The sequence below is a fragment of the Brachionichthys hirsutus genome, chromosome 4 (genome assembly GCF_040956055.1).
Source record: "Brachionichthys hirsutus isolate HB-005 chromosome 4, CSIRO-AGI_Bhir_v1, whole genome shotgun sequence".
Lineage (NCBI taxonomy): Eukaryota > Metazoa > Chordata > Actinopteri > Lophiiformes > Brachionichthyidae > Brachionichthys > Brachionichthys hirsutus.
In genome coordinates, this window is record NC_090900.1 from 5,814,493 (window position 1) to 5,833,974 (window position 19,482).

Sequence of the window (19,482 nt, forward strand, 5' to 3'; positions counted from 1 at the left end):
ATGCTCCAGATGAAGCTTTCAAATGAAAAACCATTAACCACTGACGCCCCCCCCCCCCTCCCCCGGTGGCGTAGTGATTGATTACTATCGGAGTCTGGCATCGCCCTAGTCCTCTCTGCTGCTCTCTTTTAAATTGTGATAAAACTATGAGTTTTTTTTTTTTTTTTTTTTATGTTTGAAAATATTTATCAGGTGCTGCCAGCATGTTTTTGCTCAAACACATCTGAAATACATCAAGGTGTGAAAAAGCACAGTCAGGCTATGAGAAAATACCAACCTGAACAAATATATTTTGCTTTTTGTTACAGGGTTTCTCAAGCTCAAGTGTGCACTGTGCAAATAATGTCAAAATCAAAAGAGTCTTTCACTTTGAAGGTCCTGAGCTCTTGGGCTTCTTGGCTTGGGCCGAGCAGGTGTAGTCGGTGACCCGTGGCCATCGTGGTGAATTGAGGCTTTAGTTGGTAAAGAAACTGGTGTCTCTGTTCCTGTTATGCATGTTCTTCTCAAATACGACCATTGAAAGCAAAAGCTTTACACTTTGATCCTGAGAGGGGATTGAGTTTTACTTGAATTCCCCAACATGAAGCCATGGATGATGTTCAGACCTTTCGTATATAGAGCGACGCAGTGTCAGAGGGCCAAAGTCTGCGGAGTGCAAGTCTTAACATGAGAGATATCAATTGCAGCACCAAGAGAACTCAGAGGGCAGAATTATGCAGAAATCCACCCTCAAATGCCTGATTCACGGTGTTATTAGACTAAAAGGCTCGGGATATTACAGCCCTCATCTGAATCAAATACCATCCTGCATGCATTACTGTAAAGGTCGCAATGACAGACTCCGCCGATGTAAGTCACACCACAGGGCCGACGCTTTTAGATGGTAATAACTCAGGTTCAGCACGGCTCCTGTCGTCGTGTCAATAACACGTATACGGATCATGCATCAAGCTGCTGTTTTTTTTTTCAAGGTCACCTCTGCCAACCGCAGCCTCCCCTGCTTCCATGAGTCACTGCTGCCGCTGTCACCACAGCATTTCAACGTGAAAATGAATCTTCCATCCATTTTCTCAAACCACTTATCCTGCGCAGGGTCCCCGGGGGGAACTGGACCCCATCTCCGCTGACACTGGGCTTAAAGTCGGCGGTTCATTATAGGATCAACACATGGAAATACAACCAACTATTTACATTTACGGACAGCTTACAGTCAGCGAATCAGCTGCAGGTTTCTAGGATGTGGGAGGATGCCTTTTGTACCCTTTAATAAGGCAACAGTTCTTATCACTGCACTGAATGGAATTAAACATATACAATTATTGTCTATTGTCTGACAGTGGAGGAAAAAGGCAGGCAGTGGCTCTTCTCTGCCCTTATTTCGAATCCTTGCCTTGTTCTCTTTTCAGCAGGCTTAATAAACACCCCCCCACCCCCCCGTGCAAGTACTCATGTAGAAGTGTCCCAATTAATGATATCCAGCTTCATTTGAGTTTTATTGGTATTTATCATTACAAACTATTCTGATAGGAGTAGTGTGACCACCTTTCCCAAAGTTTTTAGGCATCCCTAAGCATTTGTGTATTTTGCCTCTCCTGACTGTGCACCCCTGCTAATCCGTACGAAAGGTAACGTGAAAAATGAAGCGCAATGTAATGCTAGTTATCTAGTAGTAGCAAAAACTGCCTCTTTGAGAGATTTGAAAGGAGCCGCAACTGGTAATCAGGGTTTAAATGTTTGTGCATCCATAATGAAGGTAAATTTTAGAATTGCTGCCGATTATTCTCTCTCTCTCTCTCTGGCCATAGGAAAACAGTCATGTGACACACTTGCTCAGTATGTCTTTTGGGTACAGAAATAAAAAGGTTAAATAATTCATGTCAACTTGGCTGTGTTTATGGAGAAAATTCAGTGACAAGTGATTCGGTCACAGAATTTTATTAAAAGTGCCGCACATTGTCATTGCATTGCTATCCTCTAATGCTCTGGATATACACAGATACACTACACATTGCCTGGTGCTCCCACCCGCTTCCCTCGCTAGCTGCTGTCCTCTCATTCAAAAGGAGCAACGAGTAATCTCAGGCTGCTAAACTGTCAGAATCACTGCTGACTCTTCTTAGAGCATGAAAAGATTGCCCTGTTCTTTACAATTTGCAGTTTGTCTAAGAAAGGTCATCCTCTCTGTGCTTTGTCCTTCTCCAGGTCTTTTTGATTTGTGTGGAAACGACACAGGAGGTTGTTTAAAGGTCAGAATCTTTTAATGCAGTATTTTAGTATCTTTGGCAGCCAGTTGGACTGTCAGTGGTCCACAAAGGAACCAAAGACTTTCTCATGTGGTGAACTTTCACCCACCGACCACAGGGCCCGTGTTGTCAAGCTATAGCTGGACTCTGTGCGCTGTGTTTTAATGAGGACGTATGGAGCTTTGCAAACAGAGACGGAAGCCAGACGTCTTGAGGGTAAAGAGGCTCACTTCACTCATTTTATAATCATTGAATGTTAGAAAAGATATGCAGAGCAGATGTATAATGGATATTACATGTAAGACTATACTGGTGTGCATGTATATATACATGTTTATAACCAACTTGGATCACTATGTGTTGATAAAAATGACTTTTCAAAGACAATGAACTAGTTTAAGCTCAGGGTGGACCTCGCTGGAGGAATTACGGTATGTATCCGTAGCGCGTCGGCTGAAGACTGATGCTGGTGAGGGGAGACATTTGGAGCTCTTGTTGTCCTGCTGCTAACACAAATAGACAATAAACAGAAAAGGGACTCATGGATGGATGGATGGAGTGTGATAGACTGTAGAAAATGGAGCAAGAACAGGTTGTGACAGTGAAAATTCTCACACTTCATTGTTGAATGCCAAGAACATTGCTCTCTCTCTCTCTCTCTCTCTCTCTCTCGCTATTGTGCCCCCCCCCCCCCCCCCCCCCCCACACACACACACACATGAATGATACTTGTATTTACCACTGTTGCATTTTAACTATTTGACTGTAGTCACTGTGGGTGTAATTACTGGTCATCTATTATGCTGGTGTGATATAAGCACTGTCTCATTATTCCTGTCTGTTCTGACTACTCTCCCTCAAGAAGACAGTAAAGCATGTATGCAGCAACAAAACTGCAAAATGAGTTAGCATGCCTTGTTGAAAATGATGACAGCAGTGTGTTAGCATGCAAACATTTGCTAATGTTTTTGCAAGTATTGTGACCTGTTTTTTTTTGTGCTGTAAGGTGCCATCCTATGAATGCATCTAAAATGTCCTAGCAACCCATTGGACATTAAAATGGCCTGTGGTCACCTGTGTTGTGTACAGAAATATTGATATGAATCAAGGACAGTTTCTTTTATCTTTCTGCAGAAACAGGCTGACACATCATATCCTGTCACTTCCCCAGGGAAATGGTCATGTTGATTCACTTTCACTGTTTGTTTCACATTATTGTTTAGCTCCTACAGCTGCACACAGTCAGTGGGAACCAAGGCCTGAAAGCTCCGCCCCTTCCTCTGTGTTCAACATCGTAGAGATTTTTCTAATATTTTTTTTTTGCTTTTAAGACTTACCTCATCCATTGTTTTCCAGGTTTAATGCAACAAAACAGTTTTAAAAAGGACTACACTGGATGACATATACCTGATTAGGGTTAGGTTCTTTTGAATTTTGAATAAAGAATGATATCTAGGGATCTACAGTTGTCAAAATGACTGGTATCTAGTGAGCAAACGGGCACTTGTGAGGAATCTGCCTACCCACCCCGATGAAACCTTTGTGGTTGACGGAGGGGTTGCACGAAGATGAGCATCATACATTGAAAATTGGAACTTTAAAAAGGCGCATTCTTTTAATGGGGTGTTGTCAGTAAAGACATGGTCAACATTGCAACATGGTCCTTGAACCACCCCACCGCTGTGCGTACAAAAGGTGCAGCTTGTAAATCGCACAGATTTGGAGTCGTTGGAAAGATATTCCAGTTAGAACAGCGTCTAAATGTTACTTTAAAATCGCTTCATAGTACAGCATTTCCTAAACCGCTTAACCACACAGCATGTGCTGCACAAGAACTTATTAGATCATGTTTCTCTACCTCCTTCTGCTTTGGGATTACAGAATCAGAGTGAATTCAATGCGAGTCTTGTTTGTGTGTTGCATCAGCCTAAAATATGAAACTACTTTTTTTTTTTTACTTCCTGTAACACGCCTCATCCTTTTTAAACTCCAAGGTATGGTAAGATAAAAGGTGTGACTGCGCATGTCGTTTGTCGTGAAGTGTGACTTATTTTGGGCAGATCGTGTGAATCAGAGAAGGGTGCATAATTCCTGCTGCCTTTAGAATGCGACGCCACTGACTGCTGTCATACCAGTGGAGTGACACTAGCGTCGGGCGGCGGGCCATGCGAAGGTGATTTCCTCTCCTCACAATGGAATTCAGTTCCGGATAACCTCACCTGAAGCTCCTTCAAAAAGCAATCTGATGCTACTTAGTCAGAAGGTTACGTCACTTTTACACTGATGATTGGAATTCCATTTGACTGTTATTTCATTGAATTCCTTTTTAGTTTTGTGCAGCCAGTCCATGTAGAATATGCTTCTTGCAAATAGGGCTGTAATGCTTCACGGTGTCGTCAATCTCACACCGATCTTCTGGTGTCACATTTGGTCAACTCTTGCAATGATATGAAAGGGTCTACCAAATGTCTAGCACGTTACAAAGACACACAGGTGTGTGTGTGTGTGTGTGTGTGTCTGGCGCCTACGCATTCACACGCAGGCTGGTTGTGCAAGCCAAGTCGCATTCTTGGGGGCATTCCCACGCATGTGTGAAAAATCAGCCTCATTATGGAGTAATACACAAACTATGCCAGAAATGTAATTATGTCATACTTCAAAAATAAGGGGTGGGGTGCTTTGGTTTTAAAACGGGGCACAGCACATTCTTTACTAAGGAGAAATGTGTTTAAGCTGCTTGCATTCAAACCCATTTCTCCCTGTGAATTAGTTTCACTCTGAGAAAAAGAACGCTCGATGCATTAATTTGAATGGCTCTGAAGCGGAAATGGACCGAAGCCTCGATAGGTGATTTACAACAATTAGGGGTTCTGGCTCTTCTTGATATTAGCGACTCCAGCTTCATCCACGCCTTTTTCATTTCCAGACATCCTGATTTTCCACTGTTCCCCTTGCCGGAGGTCATCCCATCCGCTCTCGGTGCGGGAGGCTTCCTCTGAAGACGTTCAGGAGGAGGCGGTGTTTAAGGGATTCCAGCGATGATTCACGGAGCTTATGTGCTCTCTGGAAACACATCCACTCCTCTCTCTGTCAGAACAGACCAACATTTCGCACTCGTCCTACTCTTTCCCCTGAGTCAGAGATCTCAATTTTTTTTATTGGTGAGTCACAAACGGATCCACATCGATATTGATGCCCTGTGTGGGTGGACGGTGCCGCCCGTGCTTAACTTTTGCAACTATGAGGTTCATCCATCCATGTTTAGAAACTGCATAAAAGACAGCTTCCCCACTTTGCAATCATTTTCATTCAAATGAGAATGTTGACAAATAAGAATGTTATCTGCTAATTAATATGTAACAAGTGGAATCATCACACACAAATGCACATACTCCTTTAAATCACCATGTCCCTGAACTATTACAGCTTAGTAGAAAAAAAATGCAATTATGCTTTACAAATTATGTTAAAATAATCCTAGTGAGAATTGTTGTCTTGTAACTAAAATGCCTCGGCGCCTCAGAGGTAATTTGCTTTTAATAATACCATGGTTCCTTACACACACACACACACACACACACACACAATGCATGTGCAGTGTCCATGCACTCTAAAGCCTGTACATCTGAAATCTGCACACTTTGTCCTTTGAACTCTGCACTGAGCATTATTAATGCTGCACACTCTGTCCACGCGTCATTGCTGAACTTTACTGGGCCATTAAGTGAGGAAAGGGTGGAACCTTCAGGGCGGAGGAGGTGTGATGGCATCCTTCCTTAAAGGAAACATATGGATGGTCGTAGAGGGGAAAGCAGCTCCTCCGGAGGGTGACGTGGAGAGGAAGCCTAATTAATTACAGGAATGTGAATGTTTTAGTTTAGTGAGTGTTGTACAGAAATGTCGTGTCTGCATCTTTGTAAAAGATGTGTGTTTTTTTAAGGTAAAATAGCTTAATTAAAAATGTTGGTATTCGACAGTATAGGAATGTTGTGTGTATTTCCTGCTGGTTTTCCCACTCTGCTTGTCTTTTGTCAGTTTTGCGCTCTCCCTTGTTGGTCTCAGGCTGGGCGGGGCTGACCTACCTTCAGCTCCTGCTTCCAAATGCTGGCTCAGGGCTCTATAAGGTAACGGGTCAAAGGAAGCTGGTCTTCTCGAAAGAGAGCTCTGAGGCAGTTTGAACATCATTGACATTGTTCCTGGAGCAATCAACACTATGAGAGGGGAGGGGGGGGATTCCCATTATCACTTAATGGACGTATTAATAGATTATTAATATAGTTAACTGATGACATCCAGATTTCACATCAGCACAGTCTTGTGCTTGCTGGTTTATTGAAATCTGAAATCAATAGTGATTAATTGGGTCTGATTGTGGATACTGTGATGTTTTCTATTTCTGGCTAGAAGCACTGTGAAACTGATTTAGAATGGAGCTTTACAAGAGAACAGTGGGATCTAATTTTATCTTCCAGTAATTAGTTCTAGCCGCCGAGTGTAAGCTTTGAAGTTCTGGCCATCTGGCTGCAGTTTTCTGTGTAAGATAAGTTATCATTAAAGGATGAAATCCAGGCTTTTTGAAAACCTTTCCTTAAAATTAGGATGTTTCATGTACATTTTACTAAAATTTACTTAAATTGCTGCCATTTGAACTACTGTAGGATTTGGATTGCTCAATGACTTGAAAAAAATAAAAAAGAGAAAGTAATGTGAATTTGACTTGAAAGTAGCCTGCAGTAATTTTTCTCATATCTTCACAGTGACACATTTCACTGCTTTTCCATTCACTAATTTCAAATCACAGTTATCTAAACTCGTTCGGCTGCCTTTCATCATTATCGTGTTAGGGCTGAATGGGAGGCCAGTTGTGCAAAGAACATTGTCTATATTCACAGGTGTGTGTCTGGAAGTGAACGGCATCTGCTAACTGCGATAAGGGGATGGAAAAATGTCTAGAAGTTTTTCTTCACTTGGAGTATTGTGTCCCCTCAGCTGAGACGGTGCAGCTGTGATCTGTGCTGTTTCATTATTTCCCTCACAAAATTGTCTGACAGGGCAGGGGGAGAGTTTTGCTGTGCAGATAAGAGATAGAGAACATATCTCTATTCACCTGTCAATCTTTGAAAGATTGACGTTCTATTTTACATTTGGTTAAACAGAAAAGACAGAAACTGGGTGACGAAATAGATTTTCTTTGCAATAGTGGCTCCCAGTGTGAATATAGCCAGTTTAGTATCTCTTGGGGGATTTAGGCTTAAGGAACCAGGAAAGGGAATCTCTAAAAGAGTATATCAGAAAATATGTTCAGTCTTAAAATATTTTTTTAATACTAACTCAATAATAACAATGTTTGAAGTGTGGCAAATAAAAAATGTGTTGTGTTCATCTGAATTGGCCTTCAGCACCTGTCTATTTTTAAAGACATAAGCTGCAAACCTTACAGGCACTTGGGTTGGAATTGTTTTTTTGTTTTATTTTTACTGTAAAACAATTTCTGGTGGAGTAGCATTTAGCTCACATTTCAAGACTTCCATTGTCTTAAATCTTTCACTGCCTCAGTCACTAACACAGTGCTGCAAATAAAGCATTAGAATTAGAACTTTAAAAAAAATAGGGATGGGATGGCCACTATTTTAGAATGAGTTGCTATAGTCATAGGAAAATCAGTTCCTTATCCACAGAGGACAGAAAACGGGCTGAAAGGAAATTGTTTTATCTCGAAGAAACTAAATATAGCGTCGGTAAAAGCCAAACAAAGCCGCGGTAAACATCCTCCTCACTGTGAAGATTAGTTCTGAAACGTGAGAATGCTCAGGAGCGTACTATTGTTGGCAGCCTGAAATCTCTTTATAGTTATTTTATTTCTTTTTTTCTATTAATTGTTATTGCTCTACTCTGATCTTTTATGCAGATATACCTGTTAAGAATTTCTAAACATTTTATCACATTATAAAAAGATTAGTGTGACGCCTGCAGCACACATTGCTTCCTACCCGCCAAGGACACTGTTCTGGCTGCTTTGAATTCTACACAAAGGCCAGAGGAGGTGTTCTAACACACATGGCTCTTGCAGCAGCGAGGAGGCCTTGCTCTTCTCACCTATCTGGCCTCTGATTGAGAGCAACCTCATCCCTTAACCTGGGTGGTGCTGGCTTTCACACTATTGTTCCAGGCCTCCCACACTCGGCCATCTTGTTTCCTGTGGAAACGCAGGAAGCGCTGCCTGCAGCTGTTCCCAGCACTGTGAAGTAAAGAGGTTTTGAAGGCCTAAACACACACAGCCACTTACACTTAAATACACAGCACAATGTGGCATTTACACACAGCCTCTTCCTTCCTGCCTCCCCTCAGCCGGAGTTCAGGATGCCGCTCTCCGATGTGAGGATGGCCCTTGGGATTATGGGATGAAACTAAGAGCACGTTTGCTTTCCTCTTGGAGACAAAGGCTTACCTGCCCTCCCTGTGTGTAAGATTCACATGCACAAATGAATTACTGAGAGGATATTGCAACATCAGGTGAGGTTCTGACAGGAATATTTGTTGTTACAGTAAAATGTAATGTCTTTTCTAGGTTTTTTTGGTCAAATAAATTGACTCCCCGAAAGAATCAAAGCCCAGTCTCCTTTAGGAAAACCGTTTAATCACCTATTCCTGGTAACATTCCCTGAACATTTCCTCAAGATCCATCCAAAACGTTTTGAGCCGTCTTGCTAACAGACAGATGGACGGACAAACAAACGACGGCGATTCCATTACCTCCGTCTCGGTGGAGGTAATAATTCAGAACAGGATGTGGTGTCACTGAAACTGAACTTAAAAAACTATGTTTCTGTGTATATATATATATATATATATATGTTTTCCTCTTAGGATAGAACATGGTACAACTAATTTACAGAGCAGATGTTGGAGACAAAATGAAATACATCTTGGAACAGAACTGTAACCGATGAGCCAAATGCCTGGAACCTTTTGTTGGCCTCGCAGGTCCTTGCTCCTCTCATGAGCTGCTTCCTGTTCCATTGATCTTGCAGCCATGAGATTCTTACATTGCTGGAAATGTGAGCATACATTAACATTTAAAGAATCTATTAAAGTATTCATTCTATAGTGTGTTCCACAAATATATATGTGCGTGTATATATATATATATATATATTCAGCTACCAGATACATCTATTTAGGATTTGTTTCCTCAATATTGTGTATATACTATATAAAGCTTTTCTCTATGCCTGGTTGCTATGTCAAGTGTCCTGTTCACAGGTTGTCTCTGAGACGTTCGTGTCATTGCAGGTCAACAATCGGTTATGCCACCTGGTTTCTCCTCCCAGCAAGGGAAGTCGGGTATATAGCGGCGGCACAGAGGTGGGTTGTGTTAACGGTGTCTCTAAAGAGGGGCTCGAATCTCAAACGTGGGTCTCTTCTCTCATTTTCAATGTGTGTGGATTCCAAACACTAAAACCTTATAGAATGATTATCACCAGAGAGTAGCATATCTTTAAAAAACACACACAGTTATTAACAATTCACTACATAGTACTAAATGAGAGTCCAGGTGCTGTATGTTTCATAGCAGGATTTGTCCCTTTGGCAGAGACAAGCTTGACAGCTGAAGTCAAGACTTCCCAACTTCTCGTTCACACTAAAACTCCAACCTGCAGCAAGGAGCATCAGCAAGACCAGGCTGGGATTTCAGTGTTTTCGTGGACGATATCAATTCTTCATGCATATTCATTAAAGAAAATTACAGCTTTTGGTGAAGTGTGAGGAGGAGTGTTGGGGGTTAAACTCACGAGTGTGTGAGCAAATCAGTGAGCAGATGTTACTTTCAGGTACTCATGCACGCAATTGCTCACTGAGCTTCAAGGCATAAGGTCCGCAGATGGGTTGATGTAATCCTCATAACTCACAGAGGGCGCATCACCTGCAAAATAAGAGGTCAGTTCAACGAGGGAGACCTCAGCTTATCCACCAGAGAGACGTCCTGCAAAGAAACACACTGAACGAAGAGTTTCTCAAAAGAGAAATGAAGAACAAATATATTTTAAACAGTTTGTAGATGTGTACTGGCGTTAAACATCTATTGTGCAAATCCTGCTGACAAACCAACGAACAAAGGACAAGGAGGAACTGATCTTGTTAGAAAATATACAAAGTCAGCGAGGAGAAATCCAATAAATAATTGAATCATTAAACCTGTCACACACTTAAACATTAATAATTAAGCTATTATTATTACACTTTTTTTTTGAGTTAATGTCTTCATGGAGCCCATACTACTGAGATGTAGCAACTGTCAGAATGTCTCTGTGGGTGTTGAGTATGTGACATCTGAATGCATGTGTAACCAAAGATGTGAGAATTTCCCAAGTTTTCAGTCCCCAGCCAGCATCTTCTGCTCACAAAGTGTTACCATGGAGACGGAATCACCCACGTCTTGCCATGACAAGCCTTTTATCCATGGCAGCACAGATGTTTCCTCGATCCTTCACATTTGGTGCGTTGCTCATCACTTGCATGCTCTCAATAGTACTTGAATCAAAGGCGCGTTAGAGCCGAACTTCCTGCCTAACCTGCTGAGGACCTTCACTGCTGCTGCCACAACAAGTGGCTTTGTGAACTGTCATGGGTGCTAGATACTTTTTGAAGGATACAGCGAAATACCCTCCGGCTCTTGCTGACAGTCTCTTACATGTATGAGCCTTTCCAGAGACGCATCAAAAAAAACATTTGTCACATGGATTTAATATCGTAAATCTATGCCGCTGCTTTTTACAATTGCTGAGAGTTAGCAAATTTCAATTAAAGGAATTTGCATTATTTGGAAACACAGCTTCTTTCTAAACAGCTTTCAAGTGTTTACGTTGCTCCATCTTTGCAAATGCAGTCATTTCCAGCTTCTATTTAATAAAGGTATTCAAAGAAAGCACATAAAATACGTGAGTACGTATCATGACGCAAGTTACGGATATATACAAACACCTACGCATGCTGCGTCTGACTACAGAAACAGAGGAAATTGCAGTGCCTACACACGAACGCCTTGAAGTGGGCTCTCGCTGCACAGAGTTTCAAGTACCGGTATGTAAGAAAAAGGAACAGGGCACAGACAGCGTTAACGTTCGAAGACATGACTTTTATAACATTTCTGACTCTGAGTATGAACTCTGTCTCCATCTCTCCATCCATCCAATCACATTTATTCCCCCCCCCCCCGCTGCCAGGGGACTGCTAATTCTCAAACTCTTGGTTATTGCATGTCTCCCCAACCCCAGCATTACCCGAGGTGACCTGACGAATCTCCACCTGCCTGGAGATGTCTGTGTTCCAGCTCACAAAGGCAGAATTAAAGTAATTTTCATGCAACTTCATGGGATGCTGCACAAAAACGTCCCTTTTTTCACTGTTGCAGCTGATTGATTTCATGTAATTTAGAATAAAATGTGTATTACTGCCACAGGTATCATAATGATACCTCTTTTTTTTTTTAAGTCTTCAAAATAGAAAAAATCCCTCAGGACTCCCATGACCTCGATGATTGCGAACCTACACAGATACGGACCAACATCTTGTTAGTACCACTCATTTGAAATATAAACTTTAAGCTGACTAAGTCCTCCTGAAAGGTTTGTTGACACCACATGGTTGGCTCCACAGCTGCTGACTGTTTAATGATCCCTGCTTGGGGATAAATATACTTTACATGGTAAACACATATAAATCAGCATTGCTGCATCTGTTGGAGTTTGACGTAATTCACCCAACAATATCATCACAACTAAAGATTGTGCTCATGTATTCATTACTGCAGCATGACTGAAGGTGGTGTTTGGAGCAGAGGGAATGGAAAACATGGGTAAAGCTGAGTCATTGGAATATAAAGCTGTCACACACCGCCCCCTGGTGGCGGTGTGTGACAGCGAGCCTAGTTTCAAATTTTCCTTGTTGAGTCCACTTTTTTTCCAACAGTGTGAATTGGATTACATATATTTTTATGTTAAATCAAAATAAGATTTTTTTTAATGTGATTGTAGTCCTGCAATTTGGGCTTCCAGCATCAGTGCTTTTAGTGCTTTTAATTGCTTCTGAAGGGTGAAGTGTTTTACCAATGTCAGTCAGTTTACACTCCTTTTATGTGCTGGCCTGTAGAGTTAAAGAAGGATTTACTGACATTCTGACACCGTCCACAGCTAATATCAACAGCACAAGTTGTTTCCAAGATTGTTACCCTCTGCTGTGATATTGAACTAATCTAAGTGCAATATAAATTATATTATGTGGTGGTTAGAATGATAAAGCCTTCATTTCCTCTATTAGCACATTAACAAAAGTAGGTGTGTGCCCAATCCGGTCAGCCGCATCCTTTTTCACACAAGAACAATGGATCGTGACCTTTTGTCACCACTCTCCCCACAAACTACGTCAAAGGATGGGTTGTCCGTCTGACGGATTTCGTGCACATGTCTGCCTAACTAGGTTGTTCTGTAAAAGTGAGGTTCAAATTGACTGTCAAATGGTAATCTTGTCATAAATTGGCCGAAGAAAAAATGGCAAAATAGAGAGAATGATAGCAAGAGCTCTTATCGTATTACTAGTACACCGTCATTGCACCGCTGCACATGAACATCCAACCAGTAGAATGGCAGAAACAGTACACAGCTACTTGGTAACAGAAGCAGAATAAGAAAACCCCAAAACTTTTGTGAGGAATCTGCAGTTGTTCAACTTTTACCGTATATTAAAAATAAAGCAAACATATGTTCCTGATCAGAAATGATTTCGCCTGTGGAGCGATGTCCTTCTGAGTTGCCTCAAAACAGTGACTCATTTGTTTGGAGAGCTCTCTAAATAAAGCCCATGCTGCTCTTCCTACGCCTTACAGGGAATTCTGTTTTTCTGAAGCATAAATATTTTGCTTTCCACAACAAGTTTAAACATATTCCCCTGACTCCACAATAAAATATGCAACATAGATATCACTGTATGCAGTGGAGAAGCTGGCCAACCTTCACGATCACCTTAAATTCTATTTCAATAGAAAATTGTATAGTGTATAGTGTATTGTGTATAGTGTATACGCTCTGGGCCAGATGACCACCTCTCAGAGCCACTGAAAACAACACATTTCAAGTCAAAGTAATGGTTTGGTGCAATAGAATGGTGTACAAGTACCGTAAATAAATAGTTAATTTCTTACTGACACAAAGCTTTAAAAGCATTCACCAGTGATTCATAGAATAACAAATAATTTAGGTCATGGATATAGATATTACAGTGATCAGCAGCAATGGGTGATTATCAACAAATACTTTATTTAAAGACTTTTTCATGACTGTCATCACAATAATAGTTCATTTAAAATTTGAATGAAGATCACTGTTTGGTCTTTAGAGCAGCTACTGCTTTAAAGGAAGCAGGAATACAGTGTAACAGAATCACGAATCGCGATGACGCAGGGCATTGACGTCATAGCTGCGATAGACGACGTTCATGATGACGGGACTTCAGCTGGGATGTATTTAGATATATTTGAAGATGGAATTTTAGGCTCAATTCCAACATATTGAAATGTATTATGTATTTGTGACTGAATTCGATTTTTGTTCGTTGTACAGTAGATTTATCGTGTGTTATCCCGTTACGCTGATCGGTGGATGGTTTGAGCACGTCACGACTCCGACTGTCACCTGGACCTCTGATTGGCTCAGAAGGCTCATCCGGGTACTGCGCTAGAACGAGCCCATGAGCTAAAGGTACCAATATGGCGGAGGTAAGAGCGAAAACAGGGGAGAAGCAAACGATCTTAAATCGATATTTCTAAGATAATTGTGGTATATTTTTCATTTTAATGTTATCGATTAAATACATAATAGTTTTTGCCTTGTGTATATTGTCTTTGGTGGCATAATTACCATTTTTATTCCTCAAGAATATACTTGAATGTCTGGACTGATCCTTCACTACAAGGCCGCTGCGCCTTCGCTCTCAGCTGCTTTAGTGTATCGGCTGTGTAAATTGATACGTAAATTTAACGCTAGCTTGCTAGTTAGAGGAAATAAATCGTCTGTCTTGTGAATGGGCATTGAGTTTTTTTATTTTATGAAGAATCACCGGCAGTTAAATTGCAAAGTTCATACAAGTGTTGGGTTTGTTGTGCCATGTATGCGAAATTAATGTTTACAATTTTGAATGCACAGCGCTAACAGGCTAGCTCCCTGGCTAGCTCACTGTTACAGAAGCCGACACTGCGTAAATCGTGCTCCCTCCTTGACTTATTTCTCCATTTTACTGCGATCATCCCCTGCGAAATGGATCACACCAATTCCACGCTTTTAAGAGCATAGTTTGCTAACTAGCCTCCACAGAATGCAAAGTTTAGCCGCGGCTAACGGTGAATTAGCCACCTTTTCAGGTGACTTTAAGGTTAACGGTAAATGTGGCTTCTCACTATTATTTTCCGTGGCCATTATACAAATTACGAAAGTTTTCTTTCTTCGTCCACCTAATTAAAAATGTAAAATTGAAAGCGTCTGCATAGACTCATCCATGTTTACCGTGCTCATTTCTGCTTTTTCTTTTTCCAGGCTTCCCTCGGGAGTTCAAGTCCAGGTATTTATTTTACTATAATTCAACTAATGGTATCAACAGTTAACGAAGTATATTCTTACATGTAGCTGTATACTGTATATACATTGCTGAAACGTTCCTGTTTTTCAATGTGTAAAGCCAGCTTCCACATAGTTGCTGCTATTCCCATTGCAGCTGTGTGTCTGTATAGTTACACGCATGAATCTTTAGGATTTGTTTGATGATACTGACCCATCATTGTTCTCTCTGCCCTGTCTCAGTTGGCTCTTTGTCATCAGAGGATCATGACTTTGACCCAACAGCAGAAATGTTAGTTCATGAGTGTGATGACGAGCGGACTCTGGAGGAAGAAGAATCTCTCGAAGGAGGGAGGAATTTCCGCTCTGAGATTGCAGATCTGGAGAAGGTAAAATGAAAGTCTGTTACCTAGTGAAAGCTTTAACACATTAATTAGTTTATGTGTTGACTAAACTATTTAATTAGTATGCATTTATTCATATAATATATTTGAATGTGGTTAGAGTAGAAACTAGAGGGCACTGTTGTCGTAATGCAGCAGAGATGCTAATATTCATGTTGATATAACTTCCAAAATATGCGTATTATAACACTCTGTTGGTTGTGTGACCTTCATTAAAGGTTCAGTAACTAATTACTGAATTAAAATCTCAAATGTATTATGCCAAGTTAATATTTGGAGGAAATATGCATGTAAATAAAATAGCATTTCAACATCATGAGGAACGTGTTTCTCCTTTCCCCCCCAAGTAAAGAAAATCTAAATGTAACTTTGCTCTTTTTCATATCAGGAGGGGAACATGCCTTTAGAAGAACTGCTGGCCATCTATCGTTATGAGGCCTCTGCAGGCTCCAGTATAGATAGTTCCTCTGGAGATCTGACTGATGAGTTGCCTGACATGACTTTGGACAAGGTAAATAATTCCTGTTATGCAGGAAATACGTTTGTGAAAAGTCAGAAGGAGATCTGTTTATCTTTGCTATGAAATTTAGATATTCATCATCTCTCACCTTCCCAAGTAAAACAAGGATATCATTATTTCTCCCCAGGAGGAAATTGCCAAAGACCTGCTGTCTGGGGACTATGAGGAGGAGACCCAGTCTTCAGCTGATGATCTGACCCCTTCTGTCACCTCCCATGAAGCGACAGATTTCTTTCCAAGAACACTTCGATGTAAGTGACAGGTTACGTGTACTTCTTATTTATAGCTTAAGAAGCTTAAGAAAAGTGGCCACATTTGGCATTTGATCTTCTTACCTTACCTGTTCAAGTACTGTACTTAATTATACACACGTTAACATAAACAAAGAATTATTGCTAAAATAGATTACAGTAATACTTTGACATACGAGAATAATTCGTTCCTGGGCCGAGCTCGTGCGTTATATATATTTTTGACACGCCTGTGAGGAACATTAAGACATGTTGTCATGTTGGTCACACGCCTTCATTGTCTTTAAGCTCCGAGTGCAACACAGTTAATTGTTGCTTGAGTGTTGTGCCACAGAAAAGGACTGTTGTCTCTTGTGACGCTTACAAACACTGCCAGCGGGTACGCGAGCGTCACAATCTCCGGCTGCAGTCATGGAACAAGTTGAGATTCTGGTTGTTGCTGTTGCAGTGTTTGATATTTTTACATATACGGTACCTATATTTGTAGGTTTATCTCTTCACCCTCATTTATTTTCTGTGACTCTATTCTACTGGTATAAATATACTGTAAATTTAGTTTTTCTTGCATTTTTTTATATGACATTTTCATCTGTTACAGCAATCTTAACACATAATGAATCATTTTCATACACTGTAACATCATGGTAGTATTATAACATGGATTTATCATAGATTTCCACCCCGAGTGGTTTTTCATGAATCATTTTTCCCGCCAGCTTTCATTCACCAAAGGACGGCAAACTAAATGTTTTTACATTTTAGAATATCATGAGAATTAAGATCATCATTAATGCCAATACATCGTGTGTATTGACAAGTTACGGCTGATTTCTGTCCCACTTGAGTCTCGAGCTGGTGAAAACTAAAATATTAAATTAGAAGGAAAGGAAAGAAATTGGTTCTCAGTATTGTACAATTGTTGGAGATTAATTTTCTGTCTTTTCAACTTAATTGTTTCAAAACTAAAATGTTGAAGCGTTTGTTTGCATCCTCAGTATTAATTTGTTGTTGTTGTTTCTTTCTTTCTTTAGCTAATGCGATCTCTGACGGTGATAAAGAGTCGGAGTGTGATGAAGACGGCCCCAGCCCAGAGGACTCTCGAAAGGTACTGGAAATATTTCATTTTCGAACATGTTGAGAAATAATCATTTCCTGAATAAAGCTTCATTTGAGTAGAACCTGGTTTTCCAAACGTGGCCGTTGTTGACTTCTTTTTTTATTATAGGAGATAATGGTGGGAACGCAGTACCAGGCAGAGGTTCCTCCATGCATCTGTCACTACAAAGACGGGGAGAGAGGTGACTGTTGCCACATTTTATCTTGTGTGTCTCGCATACAATTCATATAAAGACAAGATCACTCACACAAGTTGGCTGCTCCTAATGCGCTGCTCCTGGTTATGCAGTCTACGACGATGACGACGAGTTGTTGTGGAGCCCAGGCGCGTTGACAGAAAACAAGGTCAGGACCTTTCTGTCTGAAGTATCGTCACGGACAACGGATGAAAAACCAGGATGTGACAAATCAGGGATGCATGTTCGAGACGACGAACAGGTCAGTCGCATCTTTCTGTTGTATCACAATGATGACCCCCCCCCCCGATGACGTAAATTCCCACATTGTGCGGCTGTTAACCCTCGATGCTTCAGATTACATTGCATTCGGTACGTATGGTTTAGTTTGACCATTGCTCATTCTTGATCGTCCCACTCTTTCCACAAAGGCATTGAATGAGCTCCTCAAGTGCAGCTACAACATCCGAGAAGCACTAGAGAGATACTGCAGCCGAGTTAAATCCTCAAAGGGTGAGCAAAGAAACGCTGGCGGCATTCAGAACTTTATATTCAAAATGTCTCTCTTGCCAAACTCTTCATTGAAACCCTTACCGTTATCAGAAATCTGAAAATGTCCGCCTGGTTGTGATCCTTGTCGGGATTATTCTGTCGTTTGCATGCCGGTTGGTGGACGTTTGCACCAACCGGTCTATTGAATGCGATTTTGGCCTTTGTGTTTCAGAACAATCCCCGCCGTGGTCAGAAGAGGAATGCAAGAACTTTGAACACGCACTACAGATGTACGACAAGAACTTCCACCTCATACAGAAGCATAAAGTGAGTCTTAATTCTGGCCTTGCTGGGATTCCCTGTTACACAAACATGAATCGGCACTGTGATAAGGCCGCGGTCGTTTTTCCTCAGGTCCCAACGCGGACAGTTGCGGAATGCGTGTCGTTTTACTACATGTGGAAAAAGTCGGAGCGATTTGACTTCTTCGTGCAGCAGAATCGCTTCGGGAAGAAAAAGTACAGCAGCTATCCTGGCGTGACGTGAGTAGCTCGGGTTTTTGAAACGACAAGCAGGAGATGATTTCATTTGGGCATGAATTGAAATCGTCGTTCCTCGTATCCAGCGACCTGATGGACAGGCTGGTGGATGAGGCGGAGGGACTGGCAGTGGACAGTTCCTCCTCCGTTTGTTCAGGAGGAGGCGGAGGAGGGCGGCTGGAGGCCACCACGGATCAACAGCTCAGCCTGCTCAACTCCATCACTGCTAGCGATCTCACAGGTCAGTAATGGACACAGTCAGGGGGGGGGTGGGGGGGTGTAATGATCTCGTAATGATCTTTACTCTGTGACGTCCTCGCAGCGTTGACCAACAGCGTGGCCACAGTGTGCAGCCCTGCAGAGGTCGGCTGCCTGGATTCCTACAGCTTTCCTCCACTGGACGGTCTCCACCGTGGCTCCCTGAACCACGGCGAATCCCTCGGGTTCCCTCCTAACGGCTCGGACCCCGACTGCCTCAACATGCTGGACGCCGGGTTCTACCACTCTGACCTCGGCCAGCTAGGAGGCGTGTGTGTCGGTAAGGACTGCGAGCGGCCCTCCAAGAGACTCAAGATGGCCCTGCCCGACTCCTTTATCAGTGACGTGTCCGTGGGCAACCTCGGCGTGGAATTTGAAGCGCGACGGACAACGGCACACCACCACCGGATCACCGGCGCCAAAATGGCGGTGTCCGTCACAGACTTTGGGAGCTTGACGGGCAGCGGCGAAGCCAACGGGTTTCTGGGAGCACATTCACGGCACCACGCGCAGCACGCGGCAGCACTTCAGTCAGAGTGATCGTCCTTGACTTCTTCCCTTTGATCCCAAATGTACATAAGACTGACCTCACTGCAGAATCCGATTTGTTTAAATTCTATTACATACACATATATATATATATATGACTATCCTTTGTTTTCATGTTTTTTATTTTTTGTAATATGACATCAGTGATGTCTATCATATAGAACTAAGATCTTGATTTCTCTCAAGAGTTTATATAGCCATTTATTTAATTTCTGTTTGCAGTCTTGGGATGTGTAACGTCCATGTACAGCGGGGGGTGGGGGTGGGGGGGGGGGGTGGGGGGTGCCCAGAGACTGCAGTAGGAGAGTTGTGGAGCTTCCTCAACATCT

At 41.9% G+C, this 19,482-nt stretch overlaps 1 protein-coding gene across 1 annotated transcript; it reads left to right on the plus strand.

Annotated features, from left to right (window-relative positions):
- Positions 1 to 14,830: 14,830 nt before the first annotated feature.
- On the plus strand, positions 14,831 to 19,144 carry mier3b (mesoderm induction early response 1, family member 3 b). The gene is made up of 12 exons (XM_068738435.1): positions 14,831 to 14,852; positions 15,092 to 15,237; positions 15,641 to 15,763; positions 15,900 to 16,023; positions 17,055 to 17,128; positions 17,249 to 17,321; positions 17,429 to 17,577; positions 17,747 to 17,828; positions 18,040 to 18,134; positions 18,222 to 18,349; positions 18,433 to 18,587; positions 18,669 to 19,144. The coding sequence occupies exons 2-12, from the start codon at positions 15,139 to 15,141 to the stop codon at positions 19,142 to 19,144; spliced, it is 1,578 nt and encodes a 525-aa protein (XP_068594536.1). The 5' UTR covers positions 14,831 to 14,852; positions 15,092 to 15,138.
- The last annotated feature ends 338 nt before the right edge of the window (positions 19,145 to 19,482 follow it).